The sequence below is a fragment of the Hippoglossus stenolepis genome, chromosome 17, assembly GCF_022539355.2.
Source record: "Hippoglossus stenolepis isolate QCI-W04-F060 chromosome 17, HSTE1.2, whole genome shotgun sequence".
NCBI lineage: Eukaryota > Metazoa > Chordata > Actinopteri > Pleuronectiformes > Pleuronectidae > Hippoglossus > Hippoglossus stenolepis.
In genome coordinates, this window is record NC_061499.1 from 18,524,458 (window position 1) to 18,552,183 (window position 27,726).

Here is a 27,726-nt window from a genome sequence, read left to right on the forward strand (position 1 = left end):
TTAATTGAAGAATAGGTCATTCCAATGCTGCACATAAATCTATAAAAATATCTCTCTTTTTCATGCAGGTTTCAGAATTGTTTTAGTTTTTGCATTTGACTATATAAACTGTTTATTTTTTTCTAAATGTAAACCTGTTAATGACAGAATCAGCAAGACGTAAGCAAAACAAAGAGTTTGCAACAGCTTTTTTCCATCGGCCATTAGACTGCTCAACTCTCTGAATTTGCACGGACCTTTACTTTTAAACTGGTGTTTAGTATGCCTTTTATTATGTCTACTTTACTTTTAAACCAGTATTCATTATGCCTATTATTACATTTGTATTATTTCAAGTCATTTGAATTAAATTGCACTTTATGATTATCACACTTAAGTCTGCTGCTTTTTCTTGTATTGGGCGCGCGGGTCCTGAGAAACGCACTTTTGTTCTCCTGTATGTTTTACAGTTTATGGCTGGAATGACGTGAATAAACTTGAAACTTGTAATCAGCCTGTAACCGACATATCACAGTCTATTACTGCACATTATTCCAGTTCTGCTCTAAGAGGAGGTGACAAGAAAACTGTAGTTCTGCTGCTCCCCTCTTCTTCACATTCATATTTCTGGTAGTGTTTTATTTTTTTACTCTCCCTCATCAAATGTCCCTCACTGAGACCATTCTCTGAGGCAGTGCCAGAATCAGGTATAATTAGCCCTACCTGGTCACCTTGTCATGACCCAGGCGAGGAGCCGCTGGGAGTTATCTTAAATTCAAGCTCTTCTAAAAAGGTGAAGGCTTGCATAAATTATTAAAGCTAAGTTTCTAATGATACCAGCGATGACTTGAAAAAGGTACAACCGGCCTCAGTGAGGCCTTTTGAAAAACCCCAAACCAACTTTGATATAGAAAAGCTCCTGTGAGGGACGTGATGACATTTAAGCAGAAGAGAATGAATCACCTCTGTCTATTTTATGTTCCCTTTCAATTAAGCTGTATTTTATAGTAGTTCCAACAAATTTAAAAACGTGCTCACACAATTACACGTGTATGCTTTGAATAAAACCGTTGGCAGACAAAGTCGAACGCTCATCAAAGGGGACTTATTTCACTCGAGCGGACATTTTTAATATCACAGTCAGACTGAGAGGAGGGCACCCAAACCGCAGCGGGCAGCAATCTGAGCCCAGAACGTTACACTAAGTAAATACGAAACTCGCGTCCCTTTGCTGAGGTCTAATATTTTATATGGTAAGCCTGCTTCACGTCGTTCATACCTCTTCTCCTTCTTCTCCCTCCCTCCCTCCATCCCTCACTCCATTCTTATGCTCTGTAGCCAACCAAGGATTACACTGGCCTTTATTGTGTGGCCAGTGGACCGTCTGGCTCACGCTGCTTCAGTAAAAGCCCTATCTCCTGGCTGCACAGGATTTCTGGTCAGAGCACAATGGTGCACTCGCTCCAAGAAAAAGCTTTGTTGTGCATTGCATACTATTAAGCACAAGGTGTAATGCAACAATCCCAAAAGGACAGGTTGGCTGTTGCTAAATGTGTCTGTGCATGAAGCTGGAAGCACCTCACAGGGTTTCAATTCTATGATAAAAATCTGAGGGGTTAATAATTTGCAAATGTGTTTATTGTGGGCTGACCTTGATCAGACAGGAAGTCCAGCATGGTCTGGAGCAGGAAGGACAGGTGGCGGACGGACAGGCCGGGGTTGCCCATTCGACGCGAGGCGTACACGAGTTCGTGCAGGAGGCGCATCTGTACGGCAGCCCAGCCTCTGTGAGTCCCTGTGAGAGAGAGAGGATATAAGACACAATCACACTCAGCTTTGACAGAGTGCATTGCTGACATCTAATGTTACACAGTTATCAAACCAAAGGCCTCAAAAGAATCTGTAGAATCTGATTCTGTTCATCTTATACAGAAAATACATGATTTAAAAACCAAATCTCTACCCACTGTAAAATGACTCTTTCAATATCATTTCAAAATCATAAATTATTGATTTGTATTTGGTCTCTTGATTGACCTGGTTTGAAAAGAAATTTGATATAGACTCTATGGTCACTGTTAGAAAATCATCACAACACTTATTTGTATCAATCTAGAATTGCTAATAATAATATATCAGTATTTGATCAAATCATTTAATGCTTACAAAAACAATTAAGTTGCAGAAACAGATTCTGCAATTGAGCATAAAGTTCATCTAGTTCATCAACATTTTCTCAACCTTACAGTAAATACAGCTGTTAACGGACCAAAACTTAGCATTGTCATCATCAGCAATTTTTTGTGGAATTGTATGGTGATGACAACATCATATTTGCCTCAGCTAACGAGGATATGTTTTCATCTGCATTTGTTTGTTTGTTTCTGTAATTTCGCACTAATTCGCAAAAACTACTGGACGGATTTCTACACAATACATAAAACTTGGTGGAAAGATGAAGTATGTGTCAGGGAAGAACACTTTGAATATTGGTGTGCGTCCAGTCCAGGGGGCGGATCAAGAAATATTTGTTTCACTTTCTTTAACATTGAGTGATAATGTTTTTTCACATTTTTGTTGATTTCTCATAAAATAATCCATGGATCTTGATGAAAAAGGAACAGAACTGTTTAGGGGACTGATATTTATGAGTGTGTGCAATTTGGTGCAGATCCAAATGAAAATACGGATCTCATGAATATAAACGTGGTTTTATAAGGGGACAGTTGGGCCTTGGTGGACGTATGTGCTTCGAGCATCATTCTAGTTAGATCATATTTCCCATATTGTTATCCTTAATCAAAATTCTGCTCTTCTACGAAAATATATTATTCATCAAAGTTATTAAAGTATCTATTTTACACAGTTTTTGTCTGATGTAATAAATCAAAACTGAACATGGTTGATAACACTGAACATCAATTGATGATCATGACGCCTACATTTGTCATATCAGGAAAATATACATTTTGTAATAGTTCTGTTCTTGTTCTATAGTTTTCAACACAAATATTGTGAATACACCTGCGCAATTATTCCTCTCATATGTAACAAGTTTGCAACAAGTGTGTGACCAACTTTCATAAGTTTGAATTTGGCATTCTCATAAAGCTTCTCGCATAATTAGATCAACCTCAAGTGCTTTCATTGGAGCCATCTCTTAAAACCGATGTATCCCCATTGCAGATAATCACATCATGTGCTCCACTGTGGTGCTACCCTAGCCTGTGTTGTTTGCTCTGCAAAGCTCCGCAAGACGTCTTAATAACCTAAAACCCACTGTTACATAAGACCCTCAACCCCCTAAAGAAATCCCCTGCTCCACTCCCAGCTGTCGACTGTTGACTCACTGAGTGGGAAAGGAAACTTAAGGAAAGATGTGCTCAGGAGGCCTTGGGGGATGGAGGGAGGGAGGGAGGAAGGAGGTTTTGTAAACACTCTGATGTTTCCTCAGCTTAAATACCAGTTCCAATAACATCAAATCATGCCGCCGATGCTTTTCAGTTATCAGCTATCGTGATTATTCATCCTGACTTCTTCTGCATTCTGAACAAACTGTAAATGCAATACCTTCATAAGCTATTTTTTTCTGTTGTGAAACTGCACCCACTAAGCAGTCTAAAAATAGCTGACTTCCACCTGTCTGCCAAAACCAGCACTTATCTGGAGGACAGTAACCCAGAGGACACTCTGGATTTCGCGAGGATGTCGCTCTCGCTCTAACATGTAAAAATTAATTTGTGGGTCTGGCAATCCAGTTAACACACAACCAACACTAGAATGGCACTCAGCAAATAATGCAGCAAAGGTCCAAAAGTTAAATCAATTTGTTCGAGCTGCACAAAAATGCATACACTCAGAGATATCAGTCCTCTAAGTATGTCAGATTTGTTTCCATCAAGATCATTTAATTATTCCATGGGAAGTCAGTGAAAATGTAAAAATAAATTATGTATGTGTATGTATGTATATATATACACATATAAAGATATATACATGATAAACAATGTTGAAGCAGTTTGACCGTTTATTAATTTACATATTTATTCATATTAAATTTGATGGTCTTGCTCTTACTCAAGTGTTATTATAATTGGGGGGGCTTGCTTGTTTTGTCTTGTTTATATTTATCTATTGTCTTTGATTCTGTGTAATGTATCCCTTCATCTAGATGTAGAGGATCTGGGAGTGTGGAGCGAGAAGGCTTAACAATGAGAAATTATTTCTACATTTCTACATTTGTTCAATAAACAGCTGTAACAATATTTTAAAAATCTGGTTGCAGCCCCTGATATGGATCCATAACTACATTTTACAGGTCCTTCCCTGATCCATACCACACTTTTCCACCAAATTGTGTGGTAATCCCTCCAGTAGTTACCTTCTTGGCAGAGATAGTAAGTGTGTTTCCACGGCCTAGAGGTCGCACTGTGATGCTAAACCTGACGACTGTACCTTCAGACTGCCTCTGATGAAGATCTATGCACGTTTCTTTTGAGGACAGGGGTCTTATTTCTAATAAGAGAGGGGAGTAGTGAAAAAGGACCTTTGTTGTGATTTGTTCCACTGTATGTCTGAGCAAAGCAGCCATTTTGGAATGCACCAGTGATCCCCATTTTCTTTCTCACTTGAACTTGCCTCTTCAGCTTATTGCTTCATAAACTCCCACCTGATCCCCTCACCCAAGGGACTTAAGGTGCAGCAATCACTCCCTGCTTTCCAATCAGCCCTGTGGCTACAGGGGGAAGATACCTGGGCCTCACGTTGGAGAGGTGAAGTCAAGAGCAATGCTCTTTTCTATATACAGCTGTAGTCTTTTGGAATGCTCTCCCTATTATTTAAAATGTTTACCTCCACCATGAAGGTTATGGTTTAATCAATGTTTCTCTGTTTGTTTGTTGGACTTCAGAACCAATTTCCATGAAGTTTGGTGAATGGATGGGGCATGGCCAAATGAATAACCTAATGAATGGATCGTGGATCCATGGAGATGGGCAGATCAAGAAATGTTTTTCTCCTTGAGGAGATAGGGCGCTCGCCTTGGCGGTGGTATGCACTTTCCATGGGAGCCCATCTTCTGTTTTCATTGCTGTGTTTGTTTGTGTTTGTCTGTTAGCAGAATTATACAAAACACTATGAACCAATTTTATTGAAAGTTGGTGGAAAGGTGGGGAGGAAGAACCAATTAGCTTTTGGAATGGATTCCATTAAGTGTACAAACTTTAACAAAGGGGGGTAGGGTATTTTTCAACATCACTGTGAAAATATCAAGAAATAATGAGGAGAACCTATAATAAAAAATTTGAAAAAACATACCAGGAGGAATAATATCTGTGAGTGTGTGCAATTTGGTGCTGCTTGACTAAATTAAAAGGCACTGTTGGGCCTTGGCAGTGTGATGCACTCTACTGAGTGCAATTCTAGTTGAATAAGAAATTAGAGGTGAAGTGTCCCCCAATGTCTGTGATAAAAATCTGAAATGTTGACTTTAAAAAGTGGCAAAAATCTATTAACGGGATGGGAGCGTTGGAAATTGTTGTTGTCTTACGTCTAACAAATCAAATGATCAACAGCAGGCGAGAGAACATTAGTCCAGTTTTCTCTGCACCCGCTTCCTGTAACATTTACAATTGATTTTATGGTCGTCCTCCTCATATAAAAAGCCCTTAATGGGTTAGAATCAAGCTACACTGTTAACTCCCTTGATGACATTCACGCTTTAGCCTGTTAAAAGTACTTTGGTTTAAAAATAACTCTCAGCCGTGCCTTGAAAATGTTTCTTGTATTAAATAAAATCAAATCATCACTTCTTCAAATTAATAGCTTTGCTAAAAGTTCAGCAAGAAACCACAAAAACAGCACTTAGAATAATGATTTAGCATCAGTTTCCTATCCAAATGACTTAAAACTGAACATTATCTGTTGGTTACAGAAGCTGAAATGAACTCATTGTTGCGCCTGTGGGTAAAATTAATGTCTTGTTTGGGAATAAAATATACTGTTAAGAGGCCAAGAAACAGAACCCTTAGTCAACACTTCCCAAAAACCCTGCATGTTTCACTACCCATAATGCAACTTGATCAGGTCCTCCACATCCTTAGTTTATGACATTAAAATCTCAAGCAGAAACTACCAACAGATTTATTATCTACATAGTAATTTTTACTTTTTGTATGATGGGAAAATCATAATAGCACTAAATGACAGATATCTAATATATCAGGTTCGAGCTTGAGTAAGTGCTATTGGTGTAATGTCTCCCAGACATCATTTAAATCAACCTTTCAGTTTAAGTGCAACCATTTTCCCTACAAAAACCTGCAGCTTGTATTTAATGAGTTTACAAAGGAAACAAGGCCAAAGATATACAGCTTATCAAAGAAAGATTATCTCCCAGTGTCCCTTGAATACCGAAATAAAAAGAGGAAATATGGACGTCCCTGAGCTTTTTTTTTTTTCTCCATTCACTGCGAGCGCTGTCTTTTGTGTTGCCAATGCCGCGTGGTTGCAATGAGCCAGGGTCAAGAGTCTGTCGAACCGAGAGGCTTCTGATAAGGACCTTACCAAAGAGTCTACAGAAGCTCGGGTCAGGTCTCAGCTGTGGCTCTCTTTGGAGCAAAGTGGTGGCTTGAATGCAGAACTGAAGCTGAAGGAGCACTCTTAAAAAGACCACAAAGCTTGAGGTGGAATGAAGCTCGTGTATCCATCAAATGTGTGTTTACACCGCTGCCACCCACTGCTTTCATTTTGAAAAAGAACAACCCACTGAGATTTACTCACCGACACAAAATCTGCACTACTTGACTCATGACTCTTTGACAATAATGAATGAATCCAACTATGATAGAATGAGTTCAATCTCTCAGTTTGTCTGTTTTTTCCTCAGACTGATTCTTCTTCTTTATTGCCCTTGTTGAATATGCAGATGTTGTTTGCTATATATGTTAGACCCTCTGCTCGAGTTCGGACCTTGAATCTGATTTATTGCTCTAATTTACATCACACAAAGAACAATAGTTCCAGGTTTATTGAATTATTTTGGCACAGCTTCAAAATTTGATTAATTTGCTATAAGAAGCAGGGTTTACTCATATGGCCAATTATAGAAGCTTCAACAAAAAACTAAACATACCTTAGAGGTCCAAAAGTCTTTCTCACAGACCCCAGTGTACTTTTTCAAGCAATATATATATACTGTGTACATACTTTATCATTGCCTCTTTTATGATTTTGTAATTCAATTTATACGTATAACTGTTACTTTCTCCTTGTTTACATTTCACTTTGAAAATACTGTGTATGTTCTTCCATTGGATGTATTTTACAGTACCAATGAAACACCTGTTGGTAGGAAACACATTATGTAGATGTTTATGTGCAGTGGTTTCTCTTTTTTCCCAAAGACGTCTCTAACACGCAAGATGCATAATCACTAACTCTAGTTTAAGTCAATTATCAAGCAAAAACATCAAATACTCTCCAGTTCCAAATTTAAAATGTGTATAAATTCTTTGTTACCTAATTTGAGTGTATGCATTTTGTAGAGTAGAATCATATAATAACAAAATATATAAGATAATGATTGTTTCTAGAGCTGCTTTCAGACATGCACTGGCATTCTCTAGGGGCCTTATGTGATAACACAAATGTCCGAGTGAGAGGCTCCAGGCTTTCTGCGAACTTTCTGCGAACTTTCTGCCTCCTCGTAAAAACTCAATAGAATGTCACAATAAGCCGATGTGAGAACACAGCAGTAGATCCTCTGCAGGATTCACCACGAGCGAGTGGGCATGTTGATGATGTTTCTTACACGTGACAGACACAACAATTGAAAAAAAGAAAAAGAAAAAATGCACGTAGAAGACACGTAGCAGACAGGGATGAAGAACTCAAGAGATAAGAGCCGACACCAGTTTTGATGTGCTGTAAACAAAAGCAAGTGATGTCCGCAGCCAAATCCATACATTGCATCCTGCCTCCTCCTCCTCCTGCGCCACCCTTCGCCTGGACACTACGGAGATTTCTGAGTTGCTGTGAACGTGTCAAAGAATGTCATGCTGCGCTGTTCATGAGTGAAAGGCAAACTCCGGAGAAAGTCAGAACACAATTCTGTGTACCTCCTCATGTTTGGAAACTGCTTAAACTGCAGCCATGAAACACACTGTACCCAATATGAATAAGAATCGCTTGGAGATTATGCATCAGGAACAAACAAACCAAGAAACCATTCTCATACAATGCAAAAAACACTTTCATGAGAACGAATATGAACCTTTTATTTCTCTAAAGTTTTAAATAATCCCCCAAATAGTTTATTCTACTCCCTCCAAGTGTCCAGGCCTACCTTTGCTGAAATCCTTGGGGTCAAGTGAAAGGCTGTATCCAGGCAAAGTCTCCAGCAGCAGCTTGTAGCAGGCCCTCCAGCCAGGCTCGGGGATGGTGGGAGCCACGCACTGCATCGCTGCAACACGCTTGAAAAACGCTGACTTGCGATGGAAACCAATGAGTTCGTAGAGCTCGGACAGGATGCTGTAACGCTGGATCTTCTCCTCCTCCGATAACTGAAGTAACAGAATTGGCGTTAAACTAAACCACATTATACATTAAAAAAAGTTTTTTTTTTATTATTGTTACTTGGCTTGAATTTGCTGTGCAGAGTGGTGTATGAGCAAAGTTTGACACTACAAGGCTGTTTTCACATTCAGCTGCTGAAGCAGGAAAGTTTCTCTGCCGTCTGAGTTCAAGATGTGTTTGTATGAGAGGAGCTTGTCTTTGTTTGGGCCATAATCCTGGTACACGAGCATGATGTAGAAACTTCAAACCTTCAGCGCACATCAATGAGAACGGATTTTCTTTTCAGTGCAGTAGAAAACATTTTGGGTCCAGTAGCGAAAACTTTTTAAAAAAATGCTAACATACGTAGCTGGACTGAATTTTTCAATAATGGAGGAGCAGTTAATCTTATTTCAGAAAAGATTTACATAAGTTATTTATATTTTTTGTAAAATACATTTTACACAGTTTACTATATTATATTACAATATAGTTAGTTAATGAAGAATATTTTTAAATATATTCAAATTTGTCTGCACCATAGGTTGTATATAAAGATGGACGACACATCTCCACTTCTTCCCACTATCCAGAAATGAAGCCAAAATACTCCGGATACGAACGCACATTTGATGCCAGAATCTGCCCATTCCAGATTTAGGGATGGAGCCACGGTAGCAAGGTCCTGTCGATACATGGCCTCTACCAATCAGGAGTCAGTCTCAGCTCATGAAGTTTCACCCCATTTTCATAGCATCAAATAAGTAATTAAAACCAAACTTCCCAGAAAAATAAATCACCGAACAATGTGTGTAATAAGAACTACCGTGAATAACAGAGATCATCTTTAAGGAAATTATATTTGATGTGTACTTTGACTTTTTTGACCCATGTCCCATCCATTAACATGGAGGAGGCCGGAGTTAGGACTCACACTGCAGCCAGCCACCAGGCCGTGATCTAGATGCTTTGGTCTCTGGTCTGAACCATCAAAATATAATTATTTAATAAGTTCTGTATATTGAGATTTAAAATCTGAGAAAAAGAGGCAACTACTTTAGTTAAAGTGCAAACCTGGAGGAGATTCTGTTGGCTGCAGTGGTCACATAAAGCAAGAAGACTTTTATCACTTAAGGGGAAAACGAGATAAAAGGGAATGTACAGCTTTAATGATAAAGAGCTATGACTAAAGATAAAACTATAAAAATGGTAATGGTCAGTTCTGTGTTAGTGGCCCTTTCTGTTAATAGTAAGATACCCTACAGCCACACTGAATCAGCTGCACTACACTCTACTGTGGACTCCCTGTGGACGTATGAATCACCCCGTGTAGCTGGAAAAGCTTGTGATTTTTCAGTCAGATAGCATACCTGTCCCAGGTTGATGTAAACAGCGTTCTGCAGGAACTCTGAGGCCTCTCTCGCCCTCTTCTGAATGGCAAGCACCCGCACCGCTTTCACGCAGGCCTCCAGCTCGATCACGCCTGAGTTCTTATACTGTGGGAGATAACAGGAGGGGCAGGGGGCGGCGGAGGGGAGATAATTACTCAAAGAGGGTCACCGTGACTTCTGCAACCCACCTTATAATCAGAGGGAGTGTTTCTTTATTAACATATGACCGCCCTCATCAGTCGCTGCGCACACAGGGATGACAAACAAGCGCGATAACCCCGGTCCCCTGGGGCTCCGCTCGTTTTTCAGGGATTCCCAGCCGCTGAAAACCCGAGCCACCACTGCCGAGTCTACTAGTCATGCCAAAGTGCTTTTTTTTTTTTTATCACGCCGTCCCTCAACTTCCCTCCACTTCAAATCTCATTAAAATTCAATTAATATCTGAATGGCTATGTGTTGAGACCTAATTTAATTCTGAATAAACTAGTTACAGGTAAAAGGGCTGAGGGAGGTCAGTGCAAAAAGGCAATTATAATAATGAAGATAAAGCACACACTGCTTATGAATAGTGTGGGACCATAATGAGCCTATTCAGTTTTCCCTAAGCTATGGCGATACTTTAATGCTATTCTTTGTGACTTTGTACAAGAACAGCAGTCACTACGTATATATTATGCCACGAAAAGACACATCACACTTACTAATTCGTCTGCTTTTTAGCAGCTTATCATCACTGACTGATTTCCAGATATTGCATATGCTCTTCTGCTCATTTGTAATTCTTGTTCCCATGTATCTTTCAGTAATAAACAGCTGCCTTCAGAATAGACTGGTCCAATGCTGCTAACACTGTTGTAACTGCCTTCAAACTCCATCAAACCAGATCAAATACTGCCCCCTGGTGAGAGGGATGAATACTACTGGATGGATTTGCAGCCACATCTCTGCCCTTGAGTTGTGGCTTAGTACGAAAGCAACCTGATCATAAATACTGCCACATATGACCATGTCTTAAGATTCAAGATTGTTTTGTTTATTTTTAAAGCACTGGATCGTCAGGTGCGATGGTGTCAACCAACGCCACAGGACACACAGCGACATCAGAGAGCTACAGCAGCCAAAAATCACCAGTAGAGCTCTGATGTCTGCTGATCACAGCTTGCTGCTCCAGAGTTAAAGGGATAGTTCACTGAAAAATGAAACTTCACTCATTATCTACTCACCACTATGCCGATGGAGGGGTGGGTGAGGTGTTTGAGTCCACAAAACACTTCTGGAGTCTCAGAGACAAACTTTGTAACAGCCGAATCCGATACAATTGAAGTAACTATTGACCGGGTAATAAAACAACAGAAGCCTAAAAGTCCGCTGATATCTTCCTACGAGTGCTTTCACGGACCCTTGGACACACCATCGTGTAGCTAAGTCCGCTAGCTTATCCACTTCCTGTGGACTTTTAGGCCTAAAACACAGTTCCAATGACCTTGTTTCGACCCGAATGTAAATGTCTGGGCTTGTGGTTTTTTCTGTTGTGTATAATTACGTCTGAAGTCTCGGCCAATATTTACTTCAATTGCATCGGATTCTGCTGCTGCAAAGTTTGCTTCTGAGACTCCAGAAGTGTTTTGTGGACTCAAACATCTCACCCACCCCTCCATCGACATTGCGTTAAGTAGATAAAGAGTGAATTTTCATTTTTTAAGTGAACTATCCCTTTAAGAGTGAATGTATGTCTCTAAGTTTGTGGCTCCTGCAGAGCTTATAATTATAATTTTTTTATATCTTTGTTATGGATCATTTAAAAGACTAAAACCAATCAACTGAAGGTGGAAATCTTTACATGTATAAACAATATTATTATCGTCATCAGGTATTCTGTGTCCTCAGATAGACAGAAACACAGAATGTATGAATAGCTGTTTCACACTCATGCTATCCAATATATGACATTAATGTAAACATAGGAGGGATAGTATGATCAATAGTTATTTATCATTATATATATACACACTATAAATAATAATAATAATATAATTAATTAAATGGACCTGGAACTGGGTATGGGGCATAAAATGGATGGATTAACCAATTAAAAATCACTGATTCATTCAATTGTTTTGTTGTTTTTTACGAAACAATTGCCACTTTTGAGACAATAAACAACCTAGCTGACACACATATATATATATATATATAAATTTAAAATACTTACAACAGACCTTAACCTATTGAAAGCATTATCAACAGTCGTTCAAACATTAAATGAGAATTTGGACACACTGAGATATGACTGATGTACTGAGCTAGCTAACCCTACAATGTATTATATATTAGTGTTTGATTTAACGGTTCGGAAGGTTGTGGGCGGTACCTTTCCATAGTAGGAGATGGCCTCTTTGTATTTCTCGATGATGTCCTCCTGACTCAGGCAGTTCTTCGTTCGTCCAATCTCAGCGCTGGTGTCTGCACTAATGCCATTGGCTGTGAGGGCACCTACACCCAAAACAGGTTGGAATATGATTAGAAAGATGCTGGAAGGAACATCCATCAATCTGTTCTATTAGAAAAGGAAATGAAATGACAGGATTGACAACAGGAAGAAGGGGAACCGTAAATACTGGAAAGGCATGACATGACCACCGCCACATGTATATCGACACATGTTGTACTGTAAAGAAGAGCCAGATATACAGCGTTCAAATGTTGAACCACACTCCCTTACACCAGTAATAAGTGATATCATGAATATTCTGAGGCCTTTGGAGTCTCAGTCAGAGTTACGCTCACACCTCTAATGTTTAAAAAGCAATTGGAAGGTGCATCTCTTGGCCAAATCTGCTTGGACTACATATAGCGATTGAGAGTAAGTCACCGACGGGTCTGTGCCCAGAAGCCCTGTGGTGCTCTCGCTATGACAAACGTGTGAATAATGAGATGCTGTGTTGCACCGTTTCTTGGCCAAATTGCTCATTAAACATGACGAAAAGAAAGCACTCCAATATTTGCACAGAACTAGATAAAGTACTGGTTTTGAGACAGTGAAGTGACAGAATATAAATACATTATTTGATTTATTTTTCTAGGCTATGATAGTGAGAGGTTGAGCAACAGTAAGCATTTATCAAGTAAGAAATCAATGTGTGCTCCACTGCTAATAGACTCACACCCGCTGGTACCTCTACAGACATTTAAACTTGGGTTTTTAAGAGGTAAATATTCTAATAACATATTTGTTTGATATGGTTAAGTGATTTTTGTGTGATAATCAAAAGTAAAATGTGAGTTGTTAGAATAATGGGGTCTCAATATATTAAGCGTGGAGGTGGAACTGGGAGAAAAGGTTTGGTCTTCGATCAGGTAGTCATGTGATACTGGACACCAAAACTGTGGTTGTGAGAAACAGTGGGGGCATGAGAATCAAAACGGTGATTTTAAATCAACACAGGAGAACAGTAACCTGTCAAAAAAACATCAGCTGATTTTCAAAATAAAGATTGTGACGATGTACGATGACAAAAAAAACAGAGGGTTAATGGGAGCACAAGCAAACGGGCAGTGTTGTCTACGAGAGCGATGTTAGATATACTATACCTGGGTCAATGAGGACCTCCTGAGCGCCTACAGACAAAGAAAAAGAATGCAGATTGACTCCATGACGCAAGGCGCAACGTTAGCAGTGTTAGTCTGCGCTGTGGCTGCTGCTGCTGCTGCTGCTGCTGCTACTCATGAGCATTGATAACTCTCAGCATGCAATTTAAATCACCAAAACCAATTTGTACTCAAATTAAAAACTAAAAAATATATATTTAAAATGATCATTTGTTATTTAAAATTTGAATGAGTCATTTCTTGTGCAATTAATTAACTTGGGTTAAAATGACAATTTGACATATATTTATAAGTATTTATAAGTACATTTAAGTACTTTTTGAAGAAAAATTGGCAAAAAAAGTTTGGATTTCTAGAACAAATATTTGTTCGCTTTTCATTATTTCATAGCTTTGCAAATCAGTGCAAGATTTTAAATATACTAACTAAATGATTGAAAAATTATCATCATTAGTAACAAACATTACATATATAAACACACACATGCACACATACATACATTCATGCTAAATTCATACACAAGACAGTGTTAATAAAACACCATGTTATTAATAGAGATTAAACACATCAATTTGAATAAAGTTGAATTAGCATCATCAGGGTTAATTAGAGAAGCTTTTGCAGTTTCTGTAGCCGACGTCTCTGAAGCAGCTTAGCAGAGCAAAGTTTAGTATCGTTGGAGTTGACAGTTAGCAGTGACACTCTGACTCCGTCACAGAAAACAGCCGTTTAGCAGTCGTCCCATCCACTCCTCTGTTTCCATCAGTCTGCTCACAGAGCAGTGTGCTCACCTGGTCTGTGGCGTTTGCCGGCATCTGCTGGCTGAGAGACACTTGGCTTGCGTCCTGCTTTCTTCCCTGCTGTGCCTCCAGGGTAGTGGAATATAACAGACGCCGAGCACAAACCCTCCAACGCAGCTGCAGACGAAAAACACATCAGTAAAATAAAAACGTTTTTTTGTTCTTTACATTTTTGTTTTCTAGATCTTACTCCTTCAAGAGTGTCTGAAGGGATCTCTGGGATCCAGATGTTTGCACTGCTTATTGTTTTCTTCAACAACAAAGCAAACTACTGCTGCAGTCACTGCACATCAGGTTGGATCAGAGCAAATTAAAAACAGACAGTTAGATGGAAAATGCAGACACAAACACTGGAAATATATTGATCCGAAAACCACAGTCTGACCAATATATAAGCACGGCTATTGGTTATTGTTGTCTTATAAACAAATAAATCTGTATCAGTGTATCAGAGGATAAAGTAATCTCTAAATACACATTCTGAATGGGAATATGTAGAATCTGTAGCGAGGGACAAGATTTTGGGGCAGGAAGCCTTTGGGTTTCCGTTTCTACTACAGACCAATCATGTTTGAGCAGGCTTATGTTGCCCACTGGTAAACAGTCCGTGTGGAGAGTGAAAGAGTCAGAACACGTAGACAGAAATTCATCGGCTATCAGCTTTTTATCTGCATTCATATGCAGATAGCTGTTATTAGGGCTTAGCCAGATTGACGCCTGGACCAAGAACACTTACAGAAAGCATCATTGTGTGTCTTTTGTGTGGAGAAACGTTTGACTTGTGTGATAAAAGAAACTAGTCAGACTTTAAACATTGTACAGTAAACGCAAAACACTGAGTCTTGGCCCAGACATCCACTGTCTACACCTTAATATTACCACCAGAGACTAGATTGGATGATAAGTGACCAGAATTTGCAGCATTAAAATGAAAGTGTTGTATGTGTTAATGTAACAAAACAAGTGACGATTTGTTCCAAATTTGAAGAAGTTCCCACAAGGCGTTCTTGATATATTGTGTTCATGAGAATGGTACTGACCGATGGACGCACAGACATGTGGAATAACAGACGGATGTACAGACAACCCGAAAACATAATGCCTCCAGCCAGGCATAAAAACTCTCAAGTGTCAATTATAGTTCTGGCCTCAAAAGTCCAGTATTGGTCAGACTCCATCTGAAACAAATTACAGACACATCAGCCAACAGTGCTGCTATGTGGCCCCATAGAACATATCACACTATAACACATCAACATCAGCAAATAAACAGGCTGTGGTCTCCCCATCCGCCAGACTTACCACCCAGCCAGAGGAAGTCATTAACCCCTCTGAGCAGCTCCACAGCCATGTGGTAGTGGACCAGGGCGTCCTGCAGCATGCCCGCCTGGAGGCACAGGTCCCCGACATGCTTCCTCATCCGTCCCTGGCAACGCTTCTTATAATGCCTGGGGAAAAGCAGCAGGAAAGAGAAAGACTTCTTTTCAGACAACAGCAGGGTGAATAAAGTGGTTTGACTTATTGAATAGCACGCATATATATACTGAAGATTTCCTTCTTATAAAAACAGCTCTGCAATTCTACGATTGTCCATTCTTACGTTAGCAGGTTGCCAGGACTGGAGACTTAAAGTGAATCTTATCAGTCAGCTACAGAGGGAATGTGTGGGGCGAGGAAGCACAAGCAAAGGAGAGCAGCAGAACGAGGACAGAGAATGAGCCGACACACAATAACATGAAAACACTCAGGACTGAGCAGATTCACAGGGTCACAGGGGGGATTTAAGTGTTTTGAGGAAAAGTACGATCCCATTGTGAAAGATATGTGAGCTTTGTAGAAGACTGGGAAGGTCATGAGAAAAGAATAACGTGAATCAGTTGGTGATCGGAGTCACAGTGAAATGGAGCCACGGAAAATATTTCTGTTGGCTGTATAATCGAAAAGCAGGGATATATAATCTACATAAACATCCATTCTCGGTGAATCTATATCATACATCTGCCAGATTCAAAATTCATACTAATGCTGGGAAGGCTACGTCTGAACAACTAACTCGTTTTTAACTAATTTAATTCCCTCGGCCTTTATGAGTAGGTGCAGTGCTATCTTTGCCACTGGAACATGATGTATACTCATTAATGATCCATGTGGCCAGTGTCTCACTCCAGCTTCAGCAGTCAGACAGACCATCTCCCAAACTGCTGCCGTTCCAAACCAAACCTCCTGAGTCCTGACGCACACACGCCTCAGCCAAACTGTGGCCAGCGAGTCCAAACTATCAGCTCCTCCTTTACTAAACCATGCCAGGGTTTTTCCTGTTTCACAATATAAATATTAGTCTTTTTTTTAAAACTGCTTTTAAATCACAAATGCAGTTTTAAACGATAAGGTTGAACATAGTGGGTAGTTTCAGTGAGTCCAGTGGTTTCAGTGAATTTTGCATAAAAAGCAAAATGCAGAGAAAAGTAATCAACATCACTGTCAACATTGAGGCCTAATTACTTATGAATAAACTTTATACTCAGTGGCCACTTTATTAGGAACACCTATAATATCTAATGCAATCCAATACAACAGGTCAGCCGTTAGTTTTACCCTTACAAAGGTTACAATGTTTAGATGAGATTTTACTGTGTTTATTATTGAGGTTGTAGGTTGCAGTGGTGTTGACCTGGTCGACATTATATAGTGAGGCTTAAGTCATTTAGTCCCACCTCATTTACAAAGATGAGTTGATAGGAAACATTAAATATGCTGCAGTCCAATGCAACAACAAAATGGAAACAGTATGAATGAGATTGTTCATGTTCACCTTTTGAAGTTGCAAGGGAATGCATATTGTTTCAATATATTAACTTAAATTATTAACTTTCCAAAACCAGCCAGTGTTTAACTGTTAATTTCCAGCATCCAAGATTATTGAGTTGGTTGCTGAAAAAGGTTTGTGCATAAACTGAAACCTGCGGAGGAGCGATGAGTTTGGCTCAGAGTCATGAGCAAAATGCACGACAGCGCACGAGTACGGCTGTTTGTCTCAGGGCAGAGCTGAAGCTGATGGGAAAGGGATGGGTTCACTAAACTTATGAATCTAACATCTCACCTTTTCACACCCAACAATAAACTCACAGGACAGTTTGAAAGAAAAACAAGAAGAAAGACACATAAACCAAGGTGAACAAAGAAAAATGAATGCAACAAAAATCAGATTTTTGAGAGAAGAATTTCCGAGCTGGCGAGGCCGACATATAACAAGCAACTTGACACTGATACAGACACACAAGAAAAACTTCCAAATAATGCAGCATATCACATTTACTAACTGATGTTAACATTCAAGCACTCCTCCACCTGCTCCTACATGTGAACGTGCTTTTTGAAAAGGGGTCAGGATGCAGAGAGGAGAACAACTCACCTGCTATCTGTGTCCAAACCCACAAAGTCCTTCTTTTCAAAGGGCACACACAGCAGAGGGATCTTATCACCGGACTTGTCTGTGGCCCGGTCAAGCCGCTTGGACTCCAGGACTATGAATATCGACTCCACAAAATCCTCCACTCTCTTCTCCACATCGGAGCAGTCATCGAAGTCAGGGTAGAAGGCCACATCTGTGCGCTGCTGCTCTGCAATCTCTCCCTGCAGCCCAAACACAAGCAACCTGGAGTCGTACAGCGTGGAGCTGTACACTTCCTTCTGGCCGTGGAAGCGATCAGAAGTCTGGGGCCACTCCTTTGCCGAGTCACAGGTGGTGATGGAGATGAGGCCCACCACCTTGCGGTGCGTCTGGAAATCCCCCCATTCGTTGTTTTCGGGCAGGTAGTGGTGGCGGTAGCGGATGTAGAGGAGGCGCTGCGAGTCCCTGACGCTGACCTGGCTCACGCTGGCAATGCGCTTGTAGATCTTGAAGAACTGGTCCTCAGGTACGATGCCAACTGGCTGAACCACCACCAGCACGGTCTGGTGGTCCTCAGCACACTGCATGTAGTCCGGAACGCTCATCTTCACATGTGGCTGCATGGGGACAGAAACACAAACACTTTTAAAAACAGAGCTTATGGACTGACTTCCAAACATCTGCAACTTATCTCCTCGCCAAGAAGGTTATGCTTTCATCTGCGATCGATCAATCAATCAATCGATAGATCTATCCATGAATAGGTTAGATTTGCCTTCTGACAAAATCATGAAAGGTACATACACACACCAGCATATACAAAATATATACAAAAGTGCAATGGACAGGTAGCTGCAAGTTGTATCAATAAATAAATAATACCAGTGAGCAAATCTTACTTAATCTTTGTTTGATAGTTTGCAGGATTTTGCTAGACTACTGGACGGAGTACCATGGAAGTTGGTGAGGGACTCAGTTTGGATCAGGGAAGAAGCCATTAAACTTTGCCGCAGATCTGAATCAGGGGGCTGATCCAAGAGCTTTGATATTGCGAGATTGGACATATTACCTCAAATTTTGTGAGTTTCTAAAGAAATAATACAGAGATCTTGATGAAAAAAAAGTATGAATAATTTAATTTAATTTGAGGAGACGGTTGGGTCTTGGTGGAGGTATGCGTTTTAGTGAGTGTTATTCAAGTTTTTTTACATTTCCTCAAAAGAAAAAAGTGTCAATAAAAGTTGTTTACAACACAAATAAGGTTGAATAACCAGGGTACTGTTCCACAGAGGAGAGGCTGCAGTTCGTTTTTAGACACAAACCCTGTTCACCTCGAATGTATTTGGCTGGAGGCAAACATCTGAGAGGCAGCAGCAGGTCTCTCAAAACAAAAGGAGAACCCAACACTAACAGCATGAACATGCAACAGACAAGAGAATGTATGTTTTGCACTTTGGGAGAAATCACACTTTATTTAATAGGAGGACTCGAGGACATCTTGAAGTGAAAACCCAGCTGGGACACACAAGCATCCTCTGTGTTAGTGAGCAGTGTGAGTCTCTGACGTTTGAATGAAAAAGTGCTGCTCCTGAGTGTCTGGTGTAAACCTGGTGGGGAACCGGACTCTCCGGAAACAGTCCCAAAGCTTTTCTTTGTTTATAGTTGCATTTGCAGAAAAGCAGAGCAGCATGTGCTTAGTGTCTCTGACAGCTAGCATTAGCAGCTAACAGTGGCACCTGGCGACATTATCACAGTGGTTACAACTATAAACAACATGTGAAAGAAATGTTTTATGAAGCAAAACAGAGCTCCTCCATTCATTAGCACGTGCTGGGCTCGTTTTACATGATGTCAAGTGGCTAACGTGTCTGATAACACTGGAGTGTCACATAGCTTAGCTTAGCTTAGCTAGCTGAGCTGTAGATTAACAGTTAGTGACAGTCTCGCAGAAACAACGCTGTCGGGAATAGACGTGTTTCTATCGCACAGCTCAGCTCAGTCACGTGAACTTCCACCAGCTCAGTTAAAAGGTTAAGTCACGTTACCTGTTCGCAGTCTCCTGTCAAATCTCACAGTTTCCTGCTTTAACCCAGTGTTTAACAACAGTGCAATAACAGCAACGCTTCCGGTCAGCATTTTCTAAATAAAACCATCGCGAGACTCGATCGTCTCTCAATGCGAAGCGATATTGATTTATTGTTTTCAATCATTAGTTTATTTGGATCATTTTTGCTCCATGGCAGTGTCCCTATAGTTCATATCAACTTATATCAAGAAACGTGATAGAATACAGGCATGTTTCTAGTTCTGTTACATCTTGTCGCTTTTTTTCCTAGTTACCATATTTTTTATTTTGGATCCAAAACTAATGTATGAAAAAATCCGTCTTCACAACCAAAATATTGGTAGTATGGGTATAAACAACATTTACTCTAAGTGAGACTAACAGGAAGATGCAAATGTAATTCCACTTAATTATTTACTACAGGATAAAGTATGGAATTGAATAGACGGCAAAAAAAATCCTCTCAAATTGTATTTTTATTCATATAGGCACTTTTTTATTACCACAGTAGTGATGATAATAATTTCTTTTGGGGTTTTATTTTGTAAACAGGATCTCTTATTTCCTCTCTTTAATTTCTTCTTCGTGTTTTTATTCTGCTGCAGAGAAACATCTGCTCCACTCAAAGGAGACAAGAGGTACTGCATCTCACGCAGACCTCGAGCAACAAGTGTGCATAAACTGTCAATTTGAATGCAGCTCATATTATTTATTATGAATAATTATTCATATTATTTATTTCTTTACATTCATAATGTAATAATTTTCTATTGATGCATTTAACATTTTGAATATAATTCAATGTAGAAAATTAATGACTTTATATTAGTCATATTAATATTAATACATTTTTTAGCATTTAACTTTAGACTAAAAGTTCAGCACATACAAACTTGATGTTTTATTTCATCATTATAAACAACATACTGACAATCATTTTGTGAAAATATGTTTCTACAAATGTAGTGACAGCAGATCAAATAAGGAAGACGTCGTCCATGTGACTGTATTGGCAATCAACATCTTCCACTAACTTGCAAATTAGAAATGACAACCCTGTCGGTGGAGAGACACCTCCACACCATCTTGTAAAATTCCTCAGTGAAGTGGGGACACTGAATAGCAAATTACACATTAGAAGTTTTAGTTGGGATCCACAAAGAAATAAAAATACCAAGACAGGTAGATTCAACTCCAATTTATTTTTCTTTAACCCATACATCCCTTTTCACAATCTTCTTGGAAGACAACAGCATTTTATTCCCTAATTTGTTCTTTTTTTGGCCAAGAGATATTGGTCCAAAAGCGAAGCAGGAGCTCAGAGAGAGACATGGAATGTCTAAAACATGATTCATAGTGAACACACCAATAACAGGCAAACGTCCACAACCATCGACTTACAAAACAGTGTACAACGTTTGTGTGTAGGCTGCCATTACTGGGGATCCTAAACCTTGACAACACCATCATGACAACATGGAGGGGTTTGACAGGTGTTAGGAGTAAGAGAAGGAAAACATTTTCTCGATTACAAAAAAAAAAAAAAGACAAATACATAAAATAATATTTCAAATGAGATCAATCAAATGAATAAACACAAACGCATAAAAAGCACAAATAAGTGAAGCCTTAATTTTTCCCATGTGATGAGTGTTCCCTAAGGCTGGTAAGACTGAGTCAGGTCAATCTAAACACAGCTTTGACTTTATTTCAGTTCAGAATGAGGAAGGGTTCGGGTGCATAGTCACATAACTGCATCTTCACGCCCAGAACATTAAGTGGAACTGTAACCAAAGTAAATAAAAAGAGGAAGGAACAAAGCTACGAAGTTGAAAGCAAGATAATTCACATCTTTTCAGTCCAACCTCCCTGTGAAATGCTCCTTTCTAAACCTGTGGCGTCTTTTCGCTCCGTCAGTCGCCAACATGGTGAAATGGAGCTTTCAAGTTCTACAGTAAAATTATGGAAAACATAGAAGATGTCAGCTAAATGCTAATCCCAGTGAGTAATCACCTGCAAAAGGTGTCATCCTGCTCAAATGGGTCTGAATATAGGGCAGCTTATTACTGAAATGTTAAACAACTAATATAGATTTTGGTTTTTTGGTTCACTGGACACAATTATAACATATCTAAGGAGCGGGTTCAGTCCCCAAATCCCACATTTTTTTTGAAACAGGGCCGTAGCCTGAACCCGACTATGTAACACTGGAATAAACCTATGAAAGAACATATGTGTATGGTTAAAAAAAAAATTACCTTTTTTCTTTTACATTTATGACCTCTTTGTACTAAATGGTGACTACAGCCTGAGTCAGCACTTATTACTGAAAGCCAATAACCATTCTTATATCAAAAGGTACCCTGTGGAGTTCTGCAGGTACGATGGAGCAACATATTTACACATAGGTCCCTGTTTTGTCTGTCGTGCAGTACACACTCCTGTCAGTTTCACAGCACTCAAACAGACAGTTGGTGCCAGTAACGTGCAAACTGGTCCAAATGAGTTCCGGTGAAAAAAGAAATTAGATTGCAAGCACGGAACACTTGTAAGTAAAGTTAGTCTTTGTAACTGTAAGGAGTGAAATGCACAAGACATTAGATATCGAAGACGATGGATTATGATGAGAAACATTGACAGAGCACTCACACATACCTGTGGGAAGCTTCAACTGAAACGCTGCCCATTTACTTGGAATATGGTGACATCATGCGTTGTTGTGTTCAAACAAATACTCAAGTGAAGGAGCTAGCCAATCAACACACATTAACACAAATACAGGGCAGCCCGACATCAACCGTCAAAATGAGCCTGGAGAGAGGGAGGCACCCGATGAATCCGGTGTGAGCTCCTCAGGTTGTATTTTCATTTAGCATTGCATGGACGGCTAGCATGTCACGTTAGCAACAACACCAGACATGTTGTGTCCCGAGCAAGAGACTGTGATTGTTTTTTGTTGTTATGACAATCTCGCCAGCACCACGGATCAGGCATGCCCAAGCCAGCATTAAAGGAAAGCATGCATGCAAGTGCTCAGTAAATTTAAACATAGATTTGTTGAACAAAAATCAGCATCAACGCCAGAAAAAAAGCATAATTTAGCTGCTGGAATTCATTACTAATTGAGTTTAAGGACATCACGGTCCTTGCTACTTCTGTTTGCATTTGCTTCCATGTGAAGTGCACATAGTGTGCAGTCATGTACAACATGGGAACTTGAAGGCTACAGAAACAAAATAAAAGTATTTAAGACTGAGTGATGATGTGTGTGTTTGGTCTGCAGAGGATCAGGAAGATTCTGGGTTGAATGTTGTCATCCAGTGGATTAGTTTAATCTCCAGCGGTCATGTGGCCGACACCATGATTAGTCGACCTAATTACTGCACATCTAGACAACCCCATTGCCTCCTAGTGGACTAGGAGCACTTAGTAACACTGGTCTGTCAGACAGGAAGGGAATCAAAACGAAGAACAGATATAAAAAACAACAGGTAGAAATAAAAGAGATTAAGACTGTTTTAGAGTCTAATGGTGCAGTAAGGGGAATGTGTGTCTTCTGATTTGCTGAATACAAGATATTTGGCATTCTTCGTTATGGCATAGAAAGTGGGTGGACACTGGTGGATAAGGGGTCGCCATCAGGGCGCAGGGTGGGTGGGTGGGTGGGGGGTGGCTGGGGTTAAGATGGAGAATTACCCTTCACCCTCCTCACGCCATCTTCAGAAACTGTTCCACTGTGTCTGCTTCCACCGCCTCCGACAGCATTTCATAGTTCTGTGGAGAGGAAGAGGGTCAATGAGCAGACGAGAAAACAAAGACATTCTCTTCTCACCTGTATCGTCTGACAACAGGCAAAAAACAAACAAATTGAAGTTGCTCAAGAAGCATTTTAATTTCTCACTGATAACAACTGGTATCAAGGTGTCTTTCAAGTCAACTCATAATGGTTATTACATTTTTGGGCACAAAGACGATCAATGATGATCAAGGTCTTAATTGACGTTTTCATGTTTTGAAACGCTGGCCTAGGTTTATTTTGAAAACTCCTGGTTCTTTGCAGTGTGGACGGAGAGAAACAGAGATGTGTGGAAACGATGTCACACACATTCTCTTCCCAATTGTGTCTAATCAGTCACAACTCATTTTACAGCACAGAATGCAATGTGTCAGTAACTGTTCCACCATTACTGTTATAGTATAGTAGTCATAGTATTTTTCTGCAACTAAGCAACCTACTGCAAATAGACAATCTACTTCCTGATTACATGGACACACATGCCCAGTGTACATGATTGTTAGTGTGATATGCATTTTCATTGTGTGCTGGTGTGGCTAGGGATTGCTTCTGATAGGGAAATAAAACACATGTCCAGATTATAGAAAATATATAAGAATGGTCGACATGACAGCTCCCCAAAAGTGAAACCAGAGCGTCTCCATGGCCACCTGGTGGCTGGCTGCAGCATGGGTCATAAATCTAGCCTCTCCCATGTGAATAATGGGACATGGACCAAATTAAATTTCAAAGCACACGTCATATACATATTTCTCAAAGATGGTTTCTGTCTAATCACACCGATGTATGTTCAACTGTTCATGTTTCTGGTTGGTTTGGCTTTAATTAGTTATTTGATTTGAGTTAATGTATCAGCGGGACCTCGCTGCCATGACTCCATCCCTATTGCTACTAACCAAACTTGTTGCGTAGTCCCTCTTTACATACAGTCTATGATTTTTCCTGAAAACAGTTAAATTACAGCAATTTCCTGTGCGAACCCATCTGAGCGAAGACTAACTGAGCCTGACCTGAACTAGACAGGTATTGTTTTTGGTGTCCAAAACAGCCCCAGGTCCGACGTTTTTGTCGATTTCAGGCACATGCAGTGTAAAATATGAAATAGACAGCCCAGCCAACATGACTGAACCCAACCTGAACCAGAGTATCATTCCAAATATTTGTCCGATCCTAGCCTGATGGATCACGACGGGTCTCCACGGGCGACAATGGGCGACAGGCTAGGGTCAGGAATCCAACCAGAAACATGAACAGGAATCCACTCGTGTGTGTGTGTGTGTGTGTGTGTGTGTGTGTGTGTGTGTGTGTGTGTGTGTGTGTGTGTGTGTGTGTGTATCCCTTACCCCGCAGTATTGGTCCTCATTAAAAAGCTGGGGAGGGCCCGCTGCTGGGTCCCCTGCTTTGCTTCTCATTTCCTCACGCAGCTCCCCGCCCACAGAGATGTCGATGAGCTCGTACTTGATGCTTTTACTGTCAAGGATCCGGATCACATCCGCCTGCTCAGACTTAACCTGAGAGAAAAAAAATAAGCAACAGTGACAATTAGAAATTATTCAGCCACAACATAGCCTTACATGCACGTACTGTGGAGATGTTTACCAGCCCTTCTAAACCTGCTTTCATTTACTAAAAATCTAAAAACTAAGAAGAGCAAAAAAAGGTTGATTGCTGTCATGGTGCTGAAGGGCAGGAACATGCACACATTTTTTTCAGATGGAAAACATTAACCGTATGATTTAAACTCTTTTCTGAGGCAGTGTATTTATATACAGTGGTTTTTTCGGGCCTGCCGGTGGTGATTAATAGACCATGTGATCATTCTGGGCAGTTGAGGAAGTTGGGGGGTGGAGGTGTTTGTAAATGTGACCACACCTAAGCACAAAACGTACTGGAAACACACAATCTCGCGTTTAGTTGGCCACAAACCCTAGTAAGGTCAAAGTCACGTTCTTGAAAGTTAAAAGGGGTATTGCTTTTCTTTTTTCAGACTCAGCAGTTAAATAAACAGTGAACTGTGTGGAGTTGTGTGTGTTCTGCAGTCGGCAAACACAATATGTATAAAAAGAGAGTCACTACATTCGAAACAAGACTTCCAGGTGAGATCTACTAGGAATAAAAAAAAGGAAAGCTTGCAGTATATAAACACACACGCACATATAGAAGTAAATGTAAACAAGTTTGACACATGCGATATATATATATATAAAACACACACACACATATATTTATATATGTACATGTACAAACATACACTTCAGCTATTGTATATGAGAGGGTTAAAAACAAATGCCTTCACAAAACTTTTCCACTGCATGAGTTCCTCCTCACACCTAATAGAAAGCAGATGTGGTCCAGTGCATCATGGACAGTCACTGTTCTCATGCAGTGCTGCTGCTGAAATGACTTCAACAAGACATGTTGTATTGTTTTTACAACATCACTTTATTGATGTCATTATGATGATTGTTGCCAATCTGTTGCCACCATGATAATATATTAATTAGGCTTATATATATATATAATCCATTAGTCTGCTCTTCCTTTCACAACACATTAGAAATTATGGTTCCCAGTGTACTTTAACAGCAAACCACAGTAAATGGAACATGCTGCCCGACTGAGTCGAAGCCGTGCCCCTCACCTAAGTTTAACAATATTTCATAAAACATGACTTTGTGGTGCATTTAAAGCGCGTGCAACTATAACTTTGTACATTACACTTCATATTTACCATTTGCAAGGCAACCTTAAACTGCCACTTTTTCAGATTAGGTTTGGTGTGCAGTTTTCTCTACAGGAAACGGACGCATGAGCTAGATTTTCCTGATACAGCATTGTGTACTAGAATGACACTTTAATGAATAACACAGTCCATATTTTAAGTAGTATTTATAATAAGCGAACAGCCAAGCACACACACACATCCCCTCTACAAAGATATAGGAAGTGGGATAATGCACCCTGGCTTCTTTTTGTTCTGCTAAATGAAATCGGGCTGTCTACAACAGAGAAGTGCTGACGTTTCTCTTGTGACAGGCAGAGACTTGTACAGGCCGCTGTTTCAGCAGGAAGCGTGTACTGACAGGACTCAGGTGCGTCTGTGTTAGCTTCTGCTGCTAGCTGCTGCTGTTAGCTGCTGCTGCTAGCTCTGCTGTTAGCTGCTGCTGTTAGCTGCTGCTGCTAGCTTCTGCTGTTAGCTGCTGCTACTCTTAGCTGCTGCTGCTCTTAGCTGCTGCTGCTCATAGCTGCTGCTGGAGCTGAACACAAACATCCAGGTGTCTCCTCGTCACTCACCTTCCGTGAGGCAGTAACGGTGGTGTAGTACAGCTTGACGCCCATTGTTTCTTCTGGTTCCTCCTGGTTCTTCCTGGTTCTTTTGGTTCCTCTGGTTCCTTTGGTTCCTCCTGTTCCTCACCTCCCTGTATCTGTGTATCTGATCGACAGAGGCGCGCCCTCCCACAGCAGTGGATCAGAGAGAGGAAAGAACTGTGGCTAAGTCGCTTTCAAAATAAAAGACACATCTTTTTCTGGAAACCCAGAGAAAAACGATTATGAAGATGCGCAAGATCATGAAAGTGACGTATTATTATTATTATTATTATTATTATTATTATAAAAAGGGCCAGGAACATATATACTGTTGTACTCAACCCATGTTGGAGTGGCTGGCATAATTGTATTATACCCACATATACGTGTAACAATTATAATTATATAATAATGACAACAGCAGCAATAACAGCAGCACCAATTCTATTATTTTTACTATTGCTATTAATATGTTTTTTTTTAGACATAACACATAATTATAATTATAGGCTCCATAGGCTTAGCTAAGAAACACAGTTGTATATACTTTTGTATTCAACCCCTGTTGGACTAGTTGGTATAATGGTATTATTCACATTTATAGGTGTAATACGATTAACTATATGAAGTAATAACAGCAGCAATAATAGCAGCACTAATTAATAATAGGCTAATAATAATAATAATTAGGTCCTTCACTCAAAACCACAGATATAAGCTTGTCCTTTGGCCTCTCTGTGTGCTGACAGGAAAAAAAAACTCCTTCAAGGTAATCAGTAAAGTGTTTGTCGACATTATGTGTGTCTGTATGAAAATGTGTTGTAGATTCTGTC

General features: G+C 40.0%; 2 protein-coding genes across 5 annotated transcripts in view; both read right to left on the reverse strand.

Moving 5' to 3' along the window:
• trappc9 (trafficking protein particle complex subunit 9) overlaps positions 1–19,852 on the reverse strand; it is a 194,704-nt gene extending 174,852 nt beyond the window's left edge. Inside the window, exons 1-10 of one of the 4 annotated variants that reach the window (XM_035182129.2) lie at positions 19,769–19,852; positions 17,745–18,340; positions 17,433–17,462; positions 15,635–15,780; positions 14,324–14,449; positions 13,515–13,541; positions 12,295–12,416; positions 9,903–10,028; positions 8,324–8,540; positions 1,631–1,774 (exon numbers count right to left, since the gene is read on the reverse strand). In XM_035182129.2, the coding sequence (XP_035038020.1) occupies positions 1,631–1,774; positions 8,324–8,540; positions 9,903–10,028; positions 12,295–12,416; positions 13,515–13,541; positions 14,324–14,449; positions 15,635–15,780; positions 17,433–17,462; positions 17,745–18,328 (1,522 nt within the window). In that variant the 5' untranslated portion in view covers positions 18,329–18,340; positions 19,769–19,852. The remainder of the gene's footprint in view (positions 1–1,630; positions 1,775–8,323; positions 8,541–9,902; positions 10,029–12,294; positions 12,417–13,514; positions 13,542–14,323; positions 14,450–15,634; positions 15,781–17,432; positions 17,463–17,744; positions 18,341–19,768) is intronic. The other 3 variants (XM_035182131.2, XM_035182130.2, XM_035182133.2) reach the window with 3 other exon arrangements.
• A 1,119-nt stretch (positions 19,853–20,971) lies between these two features.
• Positions 20,972–27,064, reverse strand: sh3bgrl3 (SH3 domain binding glutamate-rich protein like 3). The gene is made up of 3 exons (XM_035183408.2): positions 26,879–27,064; positions 24,928–25,095; positions 20,972–23,562 (listed from the first exon to the last, which is right to left on the reverse strand). Exons 1-3 carry the CDS (start codon positions 26,921–26,923, stop codon positions 23,497–23,499), a joined length of 279 nt encoding a protein of 92 aa, XP_035039299.1. The 5' UTR covers positions 26,924–27,064; the 3' UTR covers positions 20,972–23,496.
• Positions 27,065–27,726: the final 662 nt, after the last annotated feature.

What these genes read in the sequence shown, in the direction of transcription:
- sh3bgrl3 (XM_035183408.2), bottom strand. Translation starts at nt 26,923, where the DNA reads ATGGGCGTCAAGCTGTACTACACCACCGTTACTGCCTCACGGAAG. An exon ending in CCGTTACTGCCTCACGGAAG is followed by an intron (nt 25,096 to 26,878) that starts GTGAGTGACGAG and finishes TTTTTCTCTCAG; the next exon opens with GTTAAGTCTGAGCAGGCGGA. An exon ending in ATGAGGACCAATACTGCGGG is followed by an intron (nt 23,563 to 24,927) that starts GTAAGGGATACA and finishes TCCTCTCCACAG; the next exon opens with AACTATGAAATGCTGTCGGA.